This window comes from Periophthalmus magnuspinnatus, chromosome 11 (assembly GCF_009829125.3).
Source record: "Periophthalmus magnuspinnatus isolate fPerMag1 chromosome 11, fPerMag1.2.pri, whole genome shotgun sequence".
Classification (NCBI taxonomy): Eukaryota; Metazoa; Chordata; class Actinopteri; order Gobiiformes; family Gobiidae; genus Periophthalmus; species Periophthalmus magnuspinnatus.
This window is the reverse complement of record NC_047136.2, coordinates 1,447,229-1,467,287: the sequence shown is the minus strand read 5'-3', so window position 1 is coordinate 1,467,287 and position 20,059 is coordinate 1,447,229. Positions and strand designations below refer to the sequence as shown.

Below are 20,059 nucleotides of genomic sequence, written 5' to 3'. Positions count from 1 at the left end.
TGTCAGTGTAAAGAAATGTGTGTTTTTAATGTGTGTTCACCTGCACATGGAGCTAAATCTGGTACAAATCATCTTTACCTTTGTAAGATTAATGAATTTGTACATGATCACTGACAAATAAAGAAGAAAGAAAGAGTAAAGTTTAATCCAACCTCAACACTCAATAACTGACCAAAACAAAAGTGTTAGTTCCTCATATTGGGTCAGAATAAGTCTATGGGGAAAATAAATGCACTGTATGAAATGTCTCTATAAGGGACGACTCCAAAAACTCCCTGAATTTCTCACCTGCTTATTAATTATTGATACAGAAACATTTAATCCGAGATCACATGACTGCACAAGGTGAAGGACGAGCTGCTCCAGGACTGAGACGGGAACGAGGATTTTAGCTTCACAAAAATGGAACAAACTCCAAGAACAAGGAAAACTGGAGACTTTGGTCCCACAGTCGCTGTTTAATAATCTAATAATGAACTTATATCACCACAGCTGCTCCTGTTTTTAATGATTTATATGGACTTGTTTACTTGTTTAGTTTGTTTTTTTCCTTGGTTATCCTGTATAAATAAAGAGAGAACGCAGGATTTGTTTTTTATTTTTAGCCTTTGTCTTTTGACCAAAATGTACTTCTTTTTAGTTTTATATTTGTGTTTTTTCCATCTTATTTTGTCTTAACTGTTACTTTTCATTTATTTTTACGTGGTGTTAATCAGAGACTTGTTCCTTGGCCCACACTCTGTTGAAATGTGCCTCAGCCCAAACTCAAATCCAAAGTGACCTCAAACTCGTCTTGGTTCTTATTTACTGGACACGTAGCAGAAGCTCAGCCCCGACTGTCTCTGGAGGACGGACACAAAGTAAAGGGCAGAGTGAGGACGGAGCAGTGACCTGAACAGACTCAGCCTCTCCTCAAACCTCAGGCCTCATGGAGCAAAATATAGAGATTTTTTGTGAACAAACTCAAAATCTATCAGTGAGAAAACGTTTTATTTTGTTTTATTTTCCATTTTGAAGAACTTTTTTAAATTTTTTATTTCGGTTTTAACATGTATTTCCATTTACAGAACCATTGTTCCACTTTGTACCTGTTTCTGACCGTGATTAGTGTGACACTTGTGGCTCATGTGGCTCATGTGGCTCATGTGGCTCATGTGGCTCATGTGGCTCATGTGGCTCATGTGGCTCTGCCGCTCACACTTGTTTTAACATTGTTGGTTTAATATAAAGTTTAATGAACAAATGTGCCACTATTTACAGTAATAATAATCTTTGGTCTGTAAAAAAATGTTTTTTGTGCCAATGTTGATTTTATCTGTTTGTAGAACAAGTTGTTACTGTCCATAAATTTCTGCCTTTGTCGCTGTTTTAAATGGCATAAAAAAACCCGTCTCCTGAGACCGTTCTGTCCACACTCACATGTGGAAACAGAACAACAGCGTCAAAGCTGCTGTGGACGACCCCATAGTTTAAATCTGTGTGAGCACAAACTCAGACTCAGACTTTACTCTTAAATCAGACGTGTTCTTCAAACTGTTCAGATGTTTCTCATGTTCTGGTCGTTTCTTCTCGTTGAGTCTCTGAAGTTTAATTTGGACTGATTCATGTTTGAGTTTAATCTTTAATCCACTATTTTCAAGACGCCATTTTGTCGATCTGCCCCCGTTTAACCTCCACCTGGACACGCCCACTGTGCCACGCCCACTGTGACACGCCCACTGTGACTATGCAAACAACTACTAGCATGCTAACAGTGTTTCCTCTTTCTTAAACGCTTTAAAGACGTATTTTGACCTCAGGAGCTTTTTAAACAGTTGATCTGTGTCGGGGCAGGAAACATCTGCTTAAACTTCACGCTTAAAATGTTTGTGTTTGTGTGAAACAAAAACGTTCTCCCACCGACTTAACATTGCGTCACATTGTAATTAGTCCATGACCCACTTCAAGCACAAAAACAACAACAACAACAAAAAAGAACGACTTCAAACTTTGAAACTAGGTCCACGTCGTCTCTGATTCTCTGCAGATAAATTTAACAGTTTGGGGTCGACATTTATCTCACGTGTCTGAGAAAAGAAAAGAGCGAGATGTGGAGTTTGCTCTTTTAAGGGTCACACAAACGCACAAACACACACACAAACACACACACAAACACACACACACACACACACACAAAAACACACAAACGCACAAACACACACACAAACACAAACACACACACACACACAAACACACACACAAACACACACAAACGCACAAACGCACAAACACACACACAAACATATACACACACAAACACACACAAACGCACAAACACACACAAACGCACAAACACACACATATACACGCACACACAAACACACACACACACATATACACGCACATCCACACACACTCGTGCTTCTCCTCTTGGCTGTGCACATTATCAGAGCAGCGTCTCTGTGTGTGTCTGTGTGTGTGTCTGTCTGTGTGTGTGTCTGTGTGTGTGTCTGTCTGTGTGTGTGTCTGTGTGTGTGTCTGTCTGTGTGTGTGTCTGTCTGTCTGTGTGTGTCTGTGTGTGTGTCTGTCTGTGTGTGTCTGTCTGTGTGTGTCTGTGTGTGTGTCTGTCTGTGTGTGTGTCTGTCTGTGTGTGTGTGTGTGTATATGTTTTTATGTGTGTGTGTGTGTCTGTGTCTGTCTGTGTGTGTGTGTGGGTGTCGGGGTGCGTCGGTGTGTGTGTGTGTGTGTATTTTTCCCTCTCCCCCAAACTCATTACCTGTAAGATCCATTGAAGTGTCACAGTCTGAGTGAACATGTGTAAAACCTCTGGACCTTCAGATGATTCTTTTTTTCATTATTTATAAAACACAGTCTGAAAATCAACAGATATAATATACCCACTGAGACGTGAAAAACACTTTTTTATTCCTCCCGACGTGGAGCAGCTCAGAACAGAATATGTGCAGATAAAATAAAGTTTGTATTAAAGGTTCAATATCACACGACACGGACTCTTACAGTTTCAGTCCATAAAGCCTCAAAAAGACTGGAGTTGTGTTTTGTTACACTTAATTATTCGTCTGTTACATCTACAAAGCTCAAAACGCTCTGTTCCACCTTGTGATGTCATCAAGTGGTAGTTTTCAAGTGAACTCCTCCTTTTTTACCTTTAGTTCAGTCGAGATCGGCAACTCCAGAGCTGAAAGTAAAACAAAAAAGTAAATACACAATATGGATAAAAAAATAATAAAAAAAAAAATAAAAATAAATAATACAAAACAAAATAATAATAATAATAATAATAATAATAATAATAATACAAAATCATACCTTACAGATGTAGGGATTATATATATATATTTTTAAATTATAAATACAGTTTTTTATTTAAGTAAAATGATAAAAATAATAGATCCTCACAGTCTTTAATTCAGTTTAAAGTCCAATATGACACAAAACTGACTCTTGTAGCTTTAATCCATGTTCTAATGTTATTTCCTCCTAAAAAACAGACCTGGAGTTGTGTTTTGTTTCATTCACACATGTTTGAGTCACACTTTATTATTAGTCTGTAACATCTACAAAGCTCAAAATGCGACGTTCCACCTTGTGATGTCATCAAGTGGTAGTTTTAAATTAACAGCTCCTTTTACCTTTAGTTCAGTTGTAGATCGGCAGGACTGAAATGACCCAAACGATTCTATAAATGAAGGTGTGTGGAGTTTAAAAACACAGTGACACACTTCCTGTATCGCCACACGATGACATCACGAGGTGGAACAGAGCGTTTTCTCAGCCTAAATCTGCAGGTTTGTGCGTTAAACGTGTGCGAACGAAACAAAAACACAACTCCCGGTCTGTTTGTGACGAAGAAACATCAGATCAGAGTCGCGTCTACTCCGGCTCCTTTAAACTGGAGTAAACCCCACGTCGTTGCATCATTTCCCCCGTGTGGCTGTGGGTGATGTAACACAGCGAAAGTGCCGCTCACGCCCCGCCCCCTTTAAACACAAACAAAGCCAGTGATAAGTTGCATTGAAAATATTTAATTCTTTTGAGTGGTAATACATAAGTAGACATTTATATTTCCATACAAATCGTTTATAGAGTTGACAGATCATTAGCGGAGTCATGCTAGCCCTCATGAACAGGTTTAACCCATTGAACATTGACACACACTCGAGTACAAAACACTGCAGATCCATGCGGCTTGGTTATTTAGTCCACACAAAGAACACACGGTCATAGTAACTGGCCCATAGCGTTATAAGTATGACGTAATGACGGGACGGGACGGGTCATTCGCTCAGACAAACACAGTGAGTGGTGTTCGAGGCAGGGGATTATGGGGGATGTAGTTTCATATATAAGGCAGGGGATTATGGGGGATGCATAGACTGTATAAAGAAGTGGACGACGTGACGACAGCTTCAGCTCCGAATGAAGCTCATCGAGGCCGGAGGAGGTGCACAGGTGAATTTGAGCACGGAGAGGGCGCTTAGCAATGGCGTCAATCAAACCTGTCGCTAACGTCAGCGGATTTGTCTGTTATTAATGTTCATATCTTGATTTACAGGATCATGTAGAGGGTTAATACGAACGTTTAAGAACAAAAATGACGAGTCTGACAGTAGCAGTTATGGAAAGAGGACACAGTTTTTCAAAAAATAAAAAAATAAACTAAAAAAAAAAAAATTATAAATAAATAAAAAAACACAACTCAAAATTAAATGAAAAAACAACTCAAAATAACAAAAAAAATAAAGAAAATAAACTAAAACAAAACAAAACAACAACCTCAAAATAACAAAAAAAAAATATATATATAATAAAAATTACAATAAAAACCCTCAAAATGACAAAAAAATAAATAAAAAACTTAAAAAATAATCTCAAAATAACTTAAAAAAAATGAACCCCAGGATCATGTAGAGGGTTAATACGAACATTTAAGACCAAAATGACGAGTCTGACGGAGAATCGGAGCTAGAATCGATCACTTCCTGTTTGGGACGTGGCACTAGCAGGTTAGCTATGTCCATTTATATATACAGTCTATGGGGGGTGTAGTTTCATATATAGTTGTGTATTTCAGAGGCAAAATAGTACACACAATTATATTTATACAACATAAGAGCAGCACACGCAAAGTAATAAAAATAACTGAAGAATTTGATTACAAAAATGACAGAAATGTTTTGTTCTTTCGGGATTTGTGGATTTGAGAAACAGGAGGATCGTGTTTATATTTTTATCGCAATGAAATTTGAATTTTAAAAACATTATGAGCAAATTATACATAGACTTTTGTTATGTAATATCTGTTTTTGCAAATTGACTTCAGTTTTATAAAATTAAAACATGTAATAATTTGTCTGCGTGTTTAAATAATGATCTTAAAACGCTTGAAATCGGCTGGAAAGACAAAACATCGGCGTGGACACAGGTCACGTTTGGTTGAAACTCGGACGTTGCTACAGTTTTCGGGCCTTAAAATCTCGCTGACATTTTCGTATCTGCGGGAATCTCGGGATCTGTGAGGAGGCTCCCCGGGACGCGCCGGCTACACGGGGAACGTCACAGTTTGAGGCTTTTCTAAAAGTCACAGACGAGCTGCTGGTGAAATGGAAGAGGATCCGGCGCTCGCTACATGCTAATGCTAATGCTAATGCTAATGCAACCTCATATATAGAGGATTTTAATCTCAGTGGGACTTTCCTGGTTAAATAAAGGTTAAATCAAAGCAAAAATAAATAAATAACACTCTTTATGGTGTAAAAGTAAAAGTATCACATTAAAGTATCGTTTAAAAATGTAAAGGGTAAAAAGTAAAAGTATTTCTCACAGATTTTGAGTCTTTTAAAGCTTCAAATGTGCTGATTCTGATAAAGATTTGAGCTGAATTTTGTTCAACAGAAACAATTAAATCGATATTTTTTTTTGTTTTATTTGTATATTTTTAATTATTTAAATTCTGATCGTGTTAAAAATAAACCTCAGCCTTTTCAGCAAGTCTCAAACTATAATAAAAATACTTTTACTTTTCAGTCCAGTTCATAAATGTAGTACAGTAGAAAGTACAGACACTGCTCTCAAATGTAGTGAAGTAAAAGTAGAAAGTACACACTGTAAAATGTACTTAAGTAAAGTACAGATACCCAAAATGTTTACTTAAGTACAGTACTTTATTCTTTTACTTCATTACCGTTTAATTTTGGACCTAAATGTGCAGCAAATCTGGAGAAAAAGAGACGTGTGAGAGTCATAGTCATTCAGAATAAATAAATATATAAATATACATAAATATACACACGTACAGCGATGAGGAGAATACTCATACACAAATTAAGTAGTATTTTGCAAAGTATTCAGATACACAGTCCAATCAGAGGGAACATTATCACAGAACTGAACAGATTTATGTTTTGTTTCTTTTATCTGAATAAACCTAAAATTCTGTGAACAAGAACCGTCACGTATTCATTTGATTTTATAGTAGCTGTACTTCGTAATCTGTTACTCTTACAGTACTGCAGTATTCCTACATTCAGTTACTTCGAGTTAATATTCAGAGTCTCTCATCTCACTCTGTTCACTTCAGTCTTAACTTAATGAACAAAAGAAAAATCGTGTTTTTAATGTGAAAATTCTTTAAACTAGACTTTATATTTGTTAAACTGTTGGATTTCTTTGTCGTTACAGTCGCAGCGTCTTCATTCACTCAAAATAAACAAACATCTAAACACACGGGGGCTTTAATCACATTTTAACTCTTTGTGAAGTGTCTGTAGTGGCTGTTTTACTCGCTACACTCCACAGGGGGCGCTCACGGTTCATCTGTAACACTCCGTCCACTCTGTGTCCATCAGCTGGACTCGGCCCGGTGCCAGACGATACAATATTAATGTGGCCAGTGGTCGTTAAATGTCACTAAAATCCAAACATCCATCCATTTTCTTCCTCTTCTCACAGACTTCCCACACCCCAGACGCTTCCTCCAGCTCCTACAGTGGGACCTCGAGGTGTTTGGAATACGTTTAGATTCAGTATTGTCAGATAGTAAGAAGTATATTTGATCATATACTAACAAATAAATATGGAAAACAAAGCAGACAGAAGGTTTTTGGTGCAGGGATAATAATAAATAAATAAATAAAAACAAAGATAAAAACAAAACAAACTCATTATTTTAGAGCGGCAGAGTCGTGGTCGAGCGCTCGCCTGGATCACGTTACCTCACGGTATTTCTACTTTTAGACTCAATTTAAATCCGTTGTTTTGAGGTTGTGTCTCTATGGTTCTCATCTCTGTGGATTGTTTTATTATAATTTACACTTTTTAAATCACAATATTCATCTAAAACGACGTCATAAAAGAAACAAATCCTCTGACGTCCGCGTTAGAAAACTGCGATGTCCAATAGGAGCCGACGTCGCCGTAAATGTCGTCACAATAAAGCGCCGTGTAGCTGTAGCGCCCCCTATGGACAGACGCACGTCGCACTAGAGCAGCACTTTAAAAACAAAAAAAAGTGTCAAAATGACGACGTGACGCTGGAATGTTCCATCGTATGACTTTAAACTTCTATCTACCTCCATGAACATAAGCAGAAGAAACCACAAAGCAAAGTTACAGCTCAGATCTGTGGAGAGCCGAGCCTGCTCATAGTAAAAAAAAAGCAGTAACATCCCCACAGAGACGAGCAAGTAACCAGAAAAGTCCACCAGAAAAGTTCCATAATGCACTTTTAAGGATGCATGTGAGCGTCCGGGGAAACGGGAGCCATTTCTGCAAATATAAAGCGTTTTTCCGAGCCGCAGATATGAGCCCGTTTCTCCGTTGTGTCTTTGTTTTTACTGCAAATGGAAACGAGAAGCGATTTGTGTCTGTTTATGTGACATTTATAGAGCCACAGACACACGGAGGACTCACAGCGGAGTTTCTCTGTTTCCAAACGCGATCGGGCGAACGGCGAACGGTCACATCTTTATAGAGAGACACCGGGGGGCGAGGTGGGTTAAGTGTGTTGCCCAAGGACACAACCGCAGCGTTCATTTCTGTGCTCTGACCGCTCTACCGATGCTGTTTTTTTTATCTCCAGAGCGAGATTTCGAACCATGAATCTTCAGCTCACGGGACAAACACTTTCACTTACGACACGGCGAGTCCAAATGAGTCTTCCTCACAAATCCCACCGCCATTTTGTTTAGGTAAATTCTTAAGTTACCTCATAAAACTCAAACATCTGCGGACACGAGCTGAGTTATGAGCTGGATTTGCTTTCCTGGCTCCTATAACAGAATCTTTGGGCCGCTCGCCTCCACCTACAGCCTCGCTCTCCAAATTCAAACGTCTCCCTAATGATTCTGAACCGCACATCTGTTCCTCCCGTCTGCGGCGTTACCCACAATGCACCGGTCCAGTCCCTGCGCGCGTTAAGTTTCTCGTTTGTGTGCGCGAATCGAGCGGACGTAACCTCAGCTAATGTGTGTAGCCTAAACAAACAAAAACCAGAAATGGAATAATAAAACATAAAAACTAATTTGGTCATTCAATTCTCGTAGCACAATGTCAGAGAAACTTGCCGGACCAATTGTGACCAAATATTTTTCTAATTAAACAAATAAATGTGAGGTAAATGTTCAAGAAATGACTTTAAAGTGAAACCAAACACAAAATCCAAACACTACTTAACTGTCCATATGGTGTTTTGAGCGTTCGACACTTTTCTTGCCAGTTTAATGAAAACTAAGTGCAGATTTCTGGTCCAAAATGCTTCAGTCTGAGTTTGTGCTGCCTCCAGTGGCCTCTATAATTTCAAGTAGTTGGTCACATCACGCAGGGCTGCCCTTATTACAGCCAGGTGTTTCTGATACAAACGCCGGGCTGCAGGGGCGGAGTTTGAAGTGTGGATACGTGTTAGACCAATCACACTGTTTCTTATACTGCCAGACCCCGCCCCCCGCACTCCCCCCTTTAGTCCTCCTGACCCCGCCCCTCCTCCCTCACTCCCCCCTTTAGTCCTCCAGACCCCGCCCCTCCTCCTCCCTCACTCCCCCCTTTAGTCCTCCTGACCCCGCCCCTCCTCCCCCCTTTAGTCCTCCAGACCCCGCCCCTCCTCCCCCCTTTAGTCCTCCTGACCCCGCCCCTCCTCCCCCCTTTAGTCCTCCTGACCCCGCCCCTCCTCCCCCCTTTAGTCCTCCTGACCCCGCCCCTCCTCCCCCCTTTAGTCCTCCTGACCCCGCCCCTCCTCCTCTTTCACCCTCCCGTTTAGTCCTCCATATCCCCCCCTCCTCTCCCCTTTAGTCCTCCAGACCTCGCCCCTCCTCCTCTTTCACTCCCCCTTTTAGTCCTCCTGACCCCGCCCCTCCTCCTCCCTCACTCCCCCTTTTAGTCCTCCAGACCTCGCCCCTCCTCCCCCCTCTAGTCCTCCTGACCCCGCCCCTCCTCCTCCCTCACTCCCCCTTTTAGTCCTCCAGACCTCGCCCCTCCTCCCCCCTCTAGCCCTCCTGACCCCGCCCCTCCTCCTCCCTCACTCTCCCCTTTAGTCCTCCTGACCCCACCCCTCCTCCCCCCTTTAGCCCTCCTGACCCCGCCCCTCCTCCTCCCTCACTCCCCCCTTTAGTCCTCCATGTGCGAGTCCATCTGGTCGTTCTAAATGTCCAGGGGAGCCTTGTGTGGACGCTGGACATAACGAGGTCCGTGGTGTTGAATGTGCGTCTGCGTTGGACGGTCACAACTGAAGCAGGTCCTCAAAATGGCGGCGGAAAGGTTCACAGAGACAAGACATTTCATTACGGTCAAGGCCAAAGTTTTAATGTCCAGCAGAAAGACCACAACGCCGACTGTGTGTGAATTTAAAAGGCTGACTCGTCTGTAAAACGTGAAGGATTTTTTTTGTTTTGTTTGGGTAATGTGAAAGAAAATAAAGAGCCGTACTCATTTGAATAATAAAACATGACCCCGACATTCTAAAGTTCCTCAAAAACGTCTTGCACCTCCGTGGGACAAATGAGTTTATCACTTCTGAAACTGACCAATGTAAAAACAGAAGTGAGTCCAAACGAATGAATGTGATTTGAGTTGAACTGTTTCTGTAACCAGCCACTGCCAGTCACAGCCAGCAGGGGGAGTAAAGAGCCAAATGTGCCCAAAATAAATAAGCTCTGTGCACAAACGCGCCCCCGGCCTCCGCGTTAGCATCGCTACTTCCTGTCCAGTTTTATATTGAGGCATAATAAATATCAAAACAACACCACAAACTGAAGTATTCTACATTTAAAAAACAACTGCAGTCTTTATTTTAATTAATTTGAATTTTAATAGGTTGTTTGTTTTATATTTTACGATTTTAATACAAGTTAGCATTAGCTTTGAGACAAGGAAGCTAGCTAGCGCGCTGACCAAAGCTTACAAAAAATGTGAACAAACAATTTACTTCATTAATTTTATACATCTTTTAGTTATTTGTTTACGGTATGACATTTGTGAATCTTAGTAAAATGGTAAAACGGTCAAAGCGCTAACCTTCAAATCAGTGGGAAAACGCTCTACCAACTGAGCCACTGTCGGCCATCTTGCATTTCGCCGGTGCATTGCTCACTCTCATTTTCCCGCCCGTCCCGACAGTTCTAGTTAGCGGCGTAAAACTGATTAAAGTGAGAGCGACACAGCTGCTCCAGACGAGTGTAAAAACGGTTTGAATACTGCAACTTCTCCGCCGCAGATAACGACGGCGAGGGAGTAACGAGTCCCTCTCAGCCAAACGCGCGGCGCTTTTCCACTTTTCATGTCTGCGCGCTCACACGTCAATCCGTTATTTCTAATTCCGCCGCCATCTCTCACTTTTGCCTGTGACTTTCCAGTGAAGAACCAGGGGCGGGGCCGGCGTCTGTCGCTCATTTGAATAACACATCATAATTAAAGAGGAAGTGCCCAAAGAACACGACGAGGAGGCATTCACTCGGAGAACACGGCTGATTAAACGCCAAAGAGGGGGCGTGTCTATGCACTTATGGTGTCACTGCTGATGTGAAATTGTGCTGCAAGTGGAAAGATTTTGGGTTTATTTTGGAGTTTCATGATCTCGACTTAGGAAAGCTGGAAAAATGTTAATTTAGTTACAATTTTGTTTTGATTGTTCACATACAAAACAAAATTGTGAACCGCTATATCGCGGTTCACCTTTCGCTGTTTTGCGCCTTTTCTTAGCGTAATTGTACTTTTTTTTTTCCAGTGTATGATCTTGCATTGTGTCGTGCGTCCTGATTGGCTGTTGGACTGTAGACCATTGTGTCGTGCGTCCTGATTGGCTGTTGGACTGTAGACCATTGTGTCGTGCGTCCTGATTGGCTGTTGGACTGTAGACCATTGTCCATCAGTCTCCTCCGTGCCGTGTCTCCTGTCCAGTACAGAATGTGTTCAGACAAATTTACATAAACGTTGGATCTCAGTGTGACTCTGAAGTGCTGTGCGTTTGCAATTTGTTTTCTCCCCGACAAAACCCACAATGTCGATGAAACGTTCTGCACCGACAAAGACGCCGACGAAGGTTTGAACTTTGAGAGAGTTTAAACGAGAGAGAAATGTGAGAAAATGTTAACGCCTGTGTGAGAAAAGTGTATAAAGTGTGTGGTGAGGGGTTTTACAGACAAAAACAGAGAGAATAATGTAAAAAATAAAGATGATATTTCACCTATTGTGGGTTATTTTTAGAACATAACCGCCGCAATAAACGAGGGACCAGTGTGTAGCTCTTTTCCGCCTTTAAGACCCTCAAAGTGCTTTACATCATCCTAAAAAAGCCTTTTTTTTCAGAGTTTTAGATATTGTCAAACTTAAATGCTGAACCTTTAGATGGTTAGTCCTGGTTTAGTTCTCATTTAATCCTGGTTTAATCGCGGCGTAGTCCAGACATTCACACACGAGCGCACACAGACGCTCTAAAAGCTGATATAAAACAAACAAGATAATGAATAATTTTGGATTTGTTTTTAAACCTGCTCAAGTCTGACAAGTGAAAAACTGGGAAAACCTTGTGCCGTATCGGAATTAATCAATATAAGAAAGAATTCTGGCTTATGCAGGGAAAAACTACCGTAAATTTTGGACTTTGAACCCTGCGGCCGATACAACAGTGCGGTTTATTTATAGAATTTTACTGGATAACGGCCACCGGGGGGCGCTCTCTGGCTGTAAACGTAAAAGTGAGAAGATTCTGCGCTGAAGAATTCACTAGATTTGATTTTGAACTGTCATTTTGTGCATCATGGAAAACACACGAAGAAATGGATATGATGCAGTTTTTAAGATAAAGAAGGAAATAGAGCGACTGCACGTGAGTTTGACCAATAAAGAAGGAAATAGAGCCACTGTGCGTAAGTTTGACCAATAAAGAAGGAAATAGAGCCACTGCGCGTAAGTTTGACCAATAAAGAAGGAAATAGAGCCACCGAGTGTAAGTTTGACCAATAAAGAAGGAAATAGAGCCACTGCGCGTAAGTTTGACCAATAAAGAAGGAAATAGATCCACTGCACGTGAGCTCGGCATCAATGAATCCAACTCGCGCAATGTAAAAAGACGACAAAAGGAACAGCGCGGCTAATTTATACAATTTTCTGCCTAACACTGGGGGGCGCTCTAACAGTAAATGCAAACGTGAGACATGGGGAAAGATTATGAACTGATCCTTTTCAGACACAGTAAAAAAGGAAAAAAAAGCGTTTCCTGAATTCAAACTGAAAAAACCTTCCGTGTAGCGTCTTTCTGTGTAAATATCACACGTTACAACACAAAAAACTGCGGCTTATTTTCAGGAGCGGCTTATATTTGTACAAAATTGATTTTCTTTTCAAATTTAGCTGGTGCGGCTTATATTCAGGTGCGCTCTAGAGTCCCAAATTTACGGTAAATACAAACCCATTTACCGTAGACCTGTGATGAAATATAGCCGCTGTTACTTCTGTATGCTAGCACCAAAGCTCCTCTGGTACAATGCTAACCAGTTTTCACACTATTCTCATAATCACTGGTTATATAAGAGACGCCGCGCTCTGCTCTTAACCTCCGCTTCGTCCACTGATCCAAACGCACCAAAATTCACATTCGGCCCAAGAGTTGAATCTAAAATCGCTTCTGTAAATTATTAAACGAACCAAACGTGGCCTGTGTTTCGTTACAGCACAGCGCCGATTTCAGAATGTCTGTCTCATTTATTATTTACCGCGTTGGGCTGGAGTCTGCGCTGTTCTGTGACTATTTCTTTGACCACTGCGATCAGTAAGACGCGTAGAACATAAAAAAGGAGAAAAAAATCGTTCTAATTTGCCTTCCGCGCAGCTGGGAGCGTCCTTCCGAATCGACGACACGCTGCTTTGAAAATGGGAGAATGGAAACGGCGCCAGACTTGTGACTTCATTATAAAAGTCCTTATTCCCAGCACATCCCACTGCAGCCCACGCGACATATGGGCCCCGGAACACGCAAATATACTGATGTATCTATGGAACACGCCGCTCACTCAAGAGTTTAACGTCCAAATTTGGCTTCTAGGTTATGTCATTGTGTCTGAAATAAAAAAACATGAACACGTCGCTCCAATTCTTGCATCTTTGCACTGGCTCCCTGTTCATTTTAGAATCGATTTTAAGATTTTATTGTTTGTTTTTAAAGCTTTGAACGGACTGGCCCCAGGTTACATCTCGGACCTCATCCAGATTTACACTCCGGGGCTCACACTGAGGTCCGAGGCCCAGCTCCAGCTCGTGGGGCCTAAGACGAGACGTAAAACCAGAGGGGACGGAGCCTTTTCTGTGGTCGGTTCAAATGTTTTAAGTGTTTTAAGTCTCGTCTTAGACCCACTTTTACTCTGCGTGAGTCGTATGGTCCTCTGCCTTTTATTGATTTGTTCCTTTTGATTTTATTTGCTTGTTTTATTTGATTTTATTGTGTTATTGGTAATTGTTTTATTGCTTTTATTTACATATTTATTATTTTAATTTTGCTATTTTATTCTAGTCTAAATGTTGATTTACTTAATTAGTTGTTTTTATTTAAACTGCATTTGTTTGTGAAATGTGCTTTTTGAATAACGTGGATTGGATTGTGTCTCTACAGTTCTCATAATTTACATGTTTTAAATCACAATATTCATCAAAAACGACTTCAGAGGCTTAAAAGATCTGAAAAGTCCAGTTTTTAGACGTAGAACAGGTCAGATTGTTCCATCTGTAACGTGATCGCGCTGAGGTCGGACTGTGATGCCAAGTTCTTTAAAGGTGCACTACGGAACTTTTCAGGTGGACTGTCTGTCGATTTGTCTCCATGGAGAAATCACTGCACGGCCCGGAATGTACCGTAGCGTGACATTAAACTTCTATCTGTCTCCATGAACACAAGCAGAAGACGCCACGAGGCAAAGTTACAGCTCACGTTTGTGGAGAGTTGAACCCGCTCGCAGTAAAAACGCAGTAATATCTCCAGTGTCCAAACTTTTTACTGAATCTTGATACAGTTTTTGACGCCACCACCGTTTGATAAAGCTCGGAACGTTAATTTTAGGTCTGTTTCACAACAAAATGTGATATTATTGAAGCGAGAGCAGCAGAAATACTTAAATTGCTGGAAAAATGTCTGTATGATCAGTTCAGGTCAGGTCTGAGGGCCAATAAAAATAGTCTGCGGGCCGCATTTGGCCCCAGGACCGTAGTTTGGACACTCCTGCCATAGAGACAAGCAAGTAGCAGCCTCCCTCCACCTGTATCGACGGAGGTTAAACAGGCGTAGATCATCAAAATGGCGTCTTGAAAACAGCCCAAAACATGAAATACAACGAGAAGAAACGACTAGAACCTGGAGAAACATCTGAAAAGAACAGGTCTGATTAAAGATGAACACTTTGTCTTAAATATAAAACCTAATTTAATTTGTCAACCACAAAATTCTCATAGTTTTCATATAATTTTTGTTCCACTAACACAGTCGAGTCAGAGCAGAGACGACGCTCAGCCAGACTCCAGCTTCTCTTTTCACTAGAAACGCTGCTTTTGTGAACCAAGATGGCGTCCGGGGAGTTGAACAAAATGACTCCAATTAGAATATTTTTTGCAAAGTCAGCCAAATACGATTAACTTTTTACTAACTGACAAAACACTGAGTAGAAACGAGAAGAAATGGGATGGGTTTGGAGAGTTTACGCCGGTGTTAAACGGAGCTGTGATGTGTTTTGGCAGAGCTACAGTTAATAGTGTGTTATTTTAAAGGGATCCTCCAATGTGTAAAAATAAATAAAAATACAAATTATAGAAGGAAAGGATCACATTTTGTCCATCGATCAGACGCGTTTACACCTACATCATGACGTCACACGAGCGTCTGGATGAGGATGAGTCACTGCGAGCTTAGAAACAATTTGAGAAAAAAAACAACCAAACAAAGAAACGCAGTTGTTTTGTTGGGGTAAAATGTTTCTCTGAACGACTCAAACAAATACAGATCTTTTCAAAAATTTAAAAACATCAGCACCAGACAGCGATGTGCTTCAAGAGAGTCAGACTGCGGACCTGCACCCAGAGGACCCCCCTCACGGACCTGCACCCAGAGGACCCCCCTCACGGACCTGCACCCACACGACCCTCGCCATTTTTCATTAATTTACTTTATGAACAAATTAATAACACTTTCAGGCCATTCAAATCTAAAAAGTTCATTTCAAAACCCTGATTTTTTGTAGTTGGAAACTGGCAACCTCAGTATTAGCATCTTTAGCCTCTTGTCCAATGAAGTTTTGCCGAGTCGCGCTAAAATAAATAAATATATAAAATAGATGAGACAGTGAAGAGTGACTTGAGGGTGCACGTCTCTAACAACATGTTAAGTATAAAAAAAATCAGGTGTTTGTGTCTCAATGCTAACGCTAATGCTAATTTCGATCACAAACTGAAATAATCTACATTTAAAAACAATCCAGTCGTCTTTACATTAATCCATTTTAATTCAAATTAATTGTTTAGTTTATATTTTATGCGTTTATTAAAAGTTAGCATTAGCTTTGGGACACATTGAGCTAGCTAGCATGCTCCTGTGCTCAGTGTGTAGGCTAATTAGCAGTTTAAAACATGTCACAAACAAAATCAGATATGAAACTGTGAGCGTAGACCCACATGTACAAGGGAGTGAATAGCAGAGGCAGATTAGATGTAGTTTGTCCTTGTGTGTTGCCGTAGCCCTGTGTCTGGTTAAGATTACAACAAGACAAAGCTGGAACGGCTAACGGCTAATGGCTAATGTTAGGAAATAGGTTTGGGTTTCTCTTCAAAACAATGTGAACTTCCGTAACGTTAAATCAAAAACTGCGGAAACGTCGGACTTTGCCGCTCTTTCGTTTACTCTTAGGGCCGTGTGGGCGGAGCTACGTCACGTGAGGGTCCTCTGGGTGGAGGTCTGCAGCCGGATCGCTCTCATGTGCTTAGAAAGAGAGACACAGGGAAGAGTGGAGCGGAGGATATTAACAGAAAAGAAAAAGTCCTTGATCGGCACTGAGTCATCCCCCAGACTGAAGTGGACCAGCTGTCGTCGTCAGCCAAGCTATTTTTTTTTTTTTCCTTGATACAAACCTGACAAAACGAAAAGAAAAAAAATCACTTGGGCACTGAAGTGTGATGATGCTCTCCGTCAATGTCAGCGCTGATAGATATCCGCCATGTTTGACCTTGTCCCCGGGAGCTGGCGTTCCTCGGCCCGGAGTGGAGTTGTGTCCACCGGTTTTAGAGTCGTCCAGTTTTTTGAACGCGACAAAGTGAATTTTGTCCGTCACTTTTGGAGGTGTTTAGAAGTCTGCCATTGGAAAAAGAGTTCAGTGATGGGGAGCAGTTCTTCAGGACGATGGTGATTTGGTGATGGCTTTCGGTTGGTCTCAGGAACTGGAAGAAATGAACGGATTTATGTTAGCGACATAAAAGGAACAGCGTGCGGCGTGTCCTGTTCGATGGGACGTACAGTGGTGATATAAGCGGCGGCCGAGAGGTTACAGGCTCAAGTCCAGTACTTTACTACTTTTACTTCATTACCTTCCACCACTGGGTTGAAGTGAGGGCGAAACGTAACGACCTCGACCACACCGGGATAAGAAGAGTTTGTGGAATTGTTGTATTTCAGACGGCATCAAATGTTTAATACAGATGGAGCAGCTCAAATTAAAACAGATAAAATCCAATTATTTGTTGTAACGCAGTGAATTCTTGGGTCTAGTGACTCATAGAAACGATCAGGTTCAACATTTGTGACTTTACCTTTGGATATTTCATTGTAAAGTCCGACGTAATCAACAGGGAATTCCAACTGTGAGTATCATAGCAACCAAAGAGCCAATCCGGAGCGAAACTGTTGAAGTTAACTCCCGCCCTTCCCGCCCGTACCCCTCGTTGTCAATCAAACCTGTTGCTAACGCTAACGGGAGCGACCTCTGGGAAAGAAGGACCTGATTTGTCTGTTATTAATGTTCATATCTTGATTTATGGACGAAATAGAGACATAAAGTGCGGGTTAATATGAATATTTTAAGACAAGTCTGGCAGCAGCAGTTACAGAAAGAGGGGACGCAGTTTTTCAAGAGTCGTAGATGGCGCTGGAAGTTCGCCCGTGATCACTTCCTGTTTAGAACGCAGCGGCTAGCAGGTTAGCTACGTCCATTTATATAAACAGTGTACGTTCCTGCTCTGAGGGAGAACAGATCGGCTGCTGCACTGTTCAGAGGTTTAGTCCGGGCCAAATCAGAGCCGTGTTGCGGGGCTGTTTTTGCAAAGCATTCTGGGTTATCGATCTCTCATCTGGCTTGTTTGTGTTGTTGTTTGTAGTCTATAGAGTTGTGTATATAGCACTGAAAAACTTACAAAAACAGATGTCCTTACTCTGAGACGTTTAATCCGAGTTTAAAGACCATGAAGAACTAACAAGCCTCAGACAGAGCAGTGCTTACAGTTAGCGACACACCCCCAGGGAATGTTAACGACGTCGGCCGCAAAAGTCCCAGCAGCGGTGTGGTAGAAACGGGATGTGGGGTTTGTCGCCGTGTCCGCTGTTAAACGAGGCTCAGAGCAGTCGTGGGGTTTTACTGTATAATCCTGACCGTTTATTTCCTCGTTCTATTGGCGCGTTGTTCTCCCGTGTGAGAGAAACGGCTCGACTTTTCCGGATCCATCTCGCAGCTGACAGGAACGCTGACCACATCTCCTTTGGTGCCAGGCTCACTGCTGCTGTTACCGAACAAAATCTTTGAAATACAGCGTTATCTGAAATCTGGCCCCAAGTCAGACTATTGCACTTGTGTAAGCGACTTTAAATGTGATACAGAACACGCACGAACCAATCAAAACAGGACGAGTTTAACAATAATCTGAGCGTCTGGAATGTGTCTGTTGAGTTTTCTTGTTATATGTGTTTAAAATTACTTTTTTTTTTTACCGTACTCCATGAAACGACTCCTTGCTCTGGGACTAACTGACAAAGGAGTGGCAGCCATTTTGCACCTACGGTCTCCTATAACTATACGCAGATGATGTAAAGAAGTGACTGAAGCTCCTCGAGGCCAGAGCAGTTAAGCTAAATTAAGCTAATTTGGAGCAGAGTTTCATGTTTGGGATTCCGATCGCGAGTATCTTAGCAACCAAAGAGCCAATCAGGAGCGAGGATGTTGGAAGTAACACCCCCACTTAGCAACGCTGTCAATCAAACCTGTTGCTAACGTAAGAGGGAGGGAAAGAAGGACCTGATTTGTCTGTTATTAATGTTCAGATCTTGATTTACAGACACAAAAGTGAAATAAAAACCCCAGGATCATGTAGAGGGTTAATACGAACATTTAAGAGCAAAACAAAGACAACTCAAAATAACACACACACAAAAAAAACAAAAAAATCAAAATAACAAAAAAAAGAAAAAAACTTTAAATAAAAAAAAAATCATAATAACAAATAAAAACCTTAAAAAAAAAAAAATAAAAAATAACAAAAAAAAATAAAAATAAAAATCTAAATAACAAAAAAAAAACTTTAAAAAAAAAAAAATAATAACAAAAAATAATAATAATAAAATAAAATACTCAAAATAACAAAAAAAATTAGGAAAAAAAAACAAAAAAAATCCCAACAAACTCAAAATAACTAAAAAAAACAACCAAAAAAAAAAGCTAATAAAAAAATAAAATAAAAAATAAAATAATATATATACTCAAAATAACCCCAGGATCATGTAGAGCAGGTTAATATGAACATTTAAAACCAAAAAGACGAGTCTGACAGCAGCAGGTACAGAGAGAGGAGACACAGCTTTTCAATAGAAAGTGAATTGGAGCCAGAGTCGATGGAGCTGGAACTGGGCCCATGATCACTTCCTGGGTGGAACGCGGCGGCTAACAGGTTAGCTCTGTCCATTAATATATACAGTGTATGTTTATAAGACATTCAAATGTGTTTTACCCAAGGACACAGGATCTGACAGACAACTCTGTGGTTAGTGGGTGTACACCTCAGCCCACTGCACCACAGCTGATGCTTTTGGACAACATCACATAAACAGATCAGATGTTACGATGAAATAATAGAACTTTACCACAATAATAACTCCTCACCAGTCCTGAGGTTGGAAGAATCGGTTATTGCAGAAGGCGATGCAGGGCTGGTTTCACACGTTACTTCGCAGTAGCCCCCCCTGTGGGTGCTCCGGGGTACTGCACTCTGAGGAGTTCTTGGCTTTGTCCTTGTTGTTGTTGGGCTCGTTGTCTTTGATGATGTCATACTGACGGCAGAACAGAGCGATCACCCCTGGGACACAGGCAGAGGGTCAAAGGTCAGCTCCACAGCGTGAAACACGGACGTTACATCAAGGAGACACACGCACACACACACACACATTCATACACCCGTGCGCACAGACGCTGGGGGCGAGGTGTCTTGCCCAAGGACACAACAGCAGCATTCATCTGTGGGATTCGGGTCAGCGGACAAACCCTCAACTCGAGGACAAACGCACCGACTGAGCCACTGTCGGTAAATGTATTTTTAAATGCTCTTTACTGAGACACAT

At 41.3% G+C, this 20,059-nt stretch overlaps 2 protein-coding genes across 2 annotated transcripts in view; one reads left to right on the top strand and one right to left on the bottom strand.

Moving 5' to 3' along the window:
• Nucleotides 1-20,059, top strand: part of ldlrap1a (low density lipoprotein receptor adaptor protein 1a) — an 84,846-nt gene that overhangs the window by 31,428 nt on the left and 33,359 nt on the right. The window lies entirely within an intron of this gene.
• fndc5b (fibronectin type III domain containing 5b) overlaps nt 16,767-20,059 on the bottom strand; it is a 28,978-nt gene continuing 25,685 nt past the window's right edge. The window contains exons 6-7 of the mRNA XM_055225345.1: nt 19,605-19,797; nt 16,767-16,899 (exon numbers count right to left, since the gene is read on the bottom strand). Coding sequence (XP_055081320.1) covers nt 19,658-19,797 — 140 coding nt within the window. The 3' untranslated portion in view covers nt 16,767-16,899; nt 19,605-19,657. The remainder of the gene's footprint in view (nt 16,900-19,604; nt 19,798-20,059) is intronic.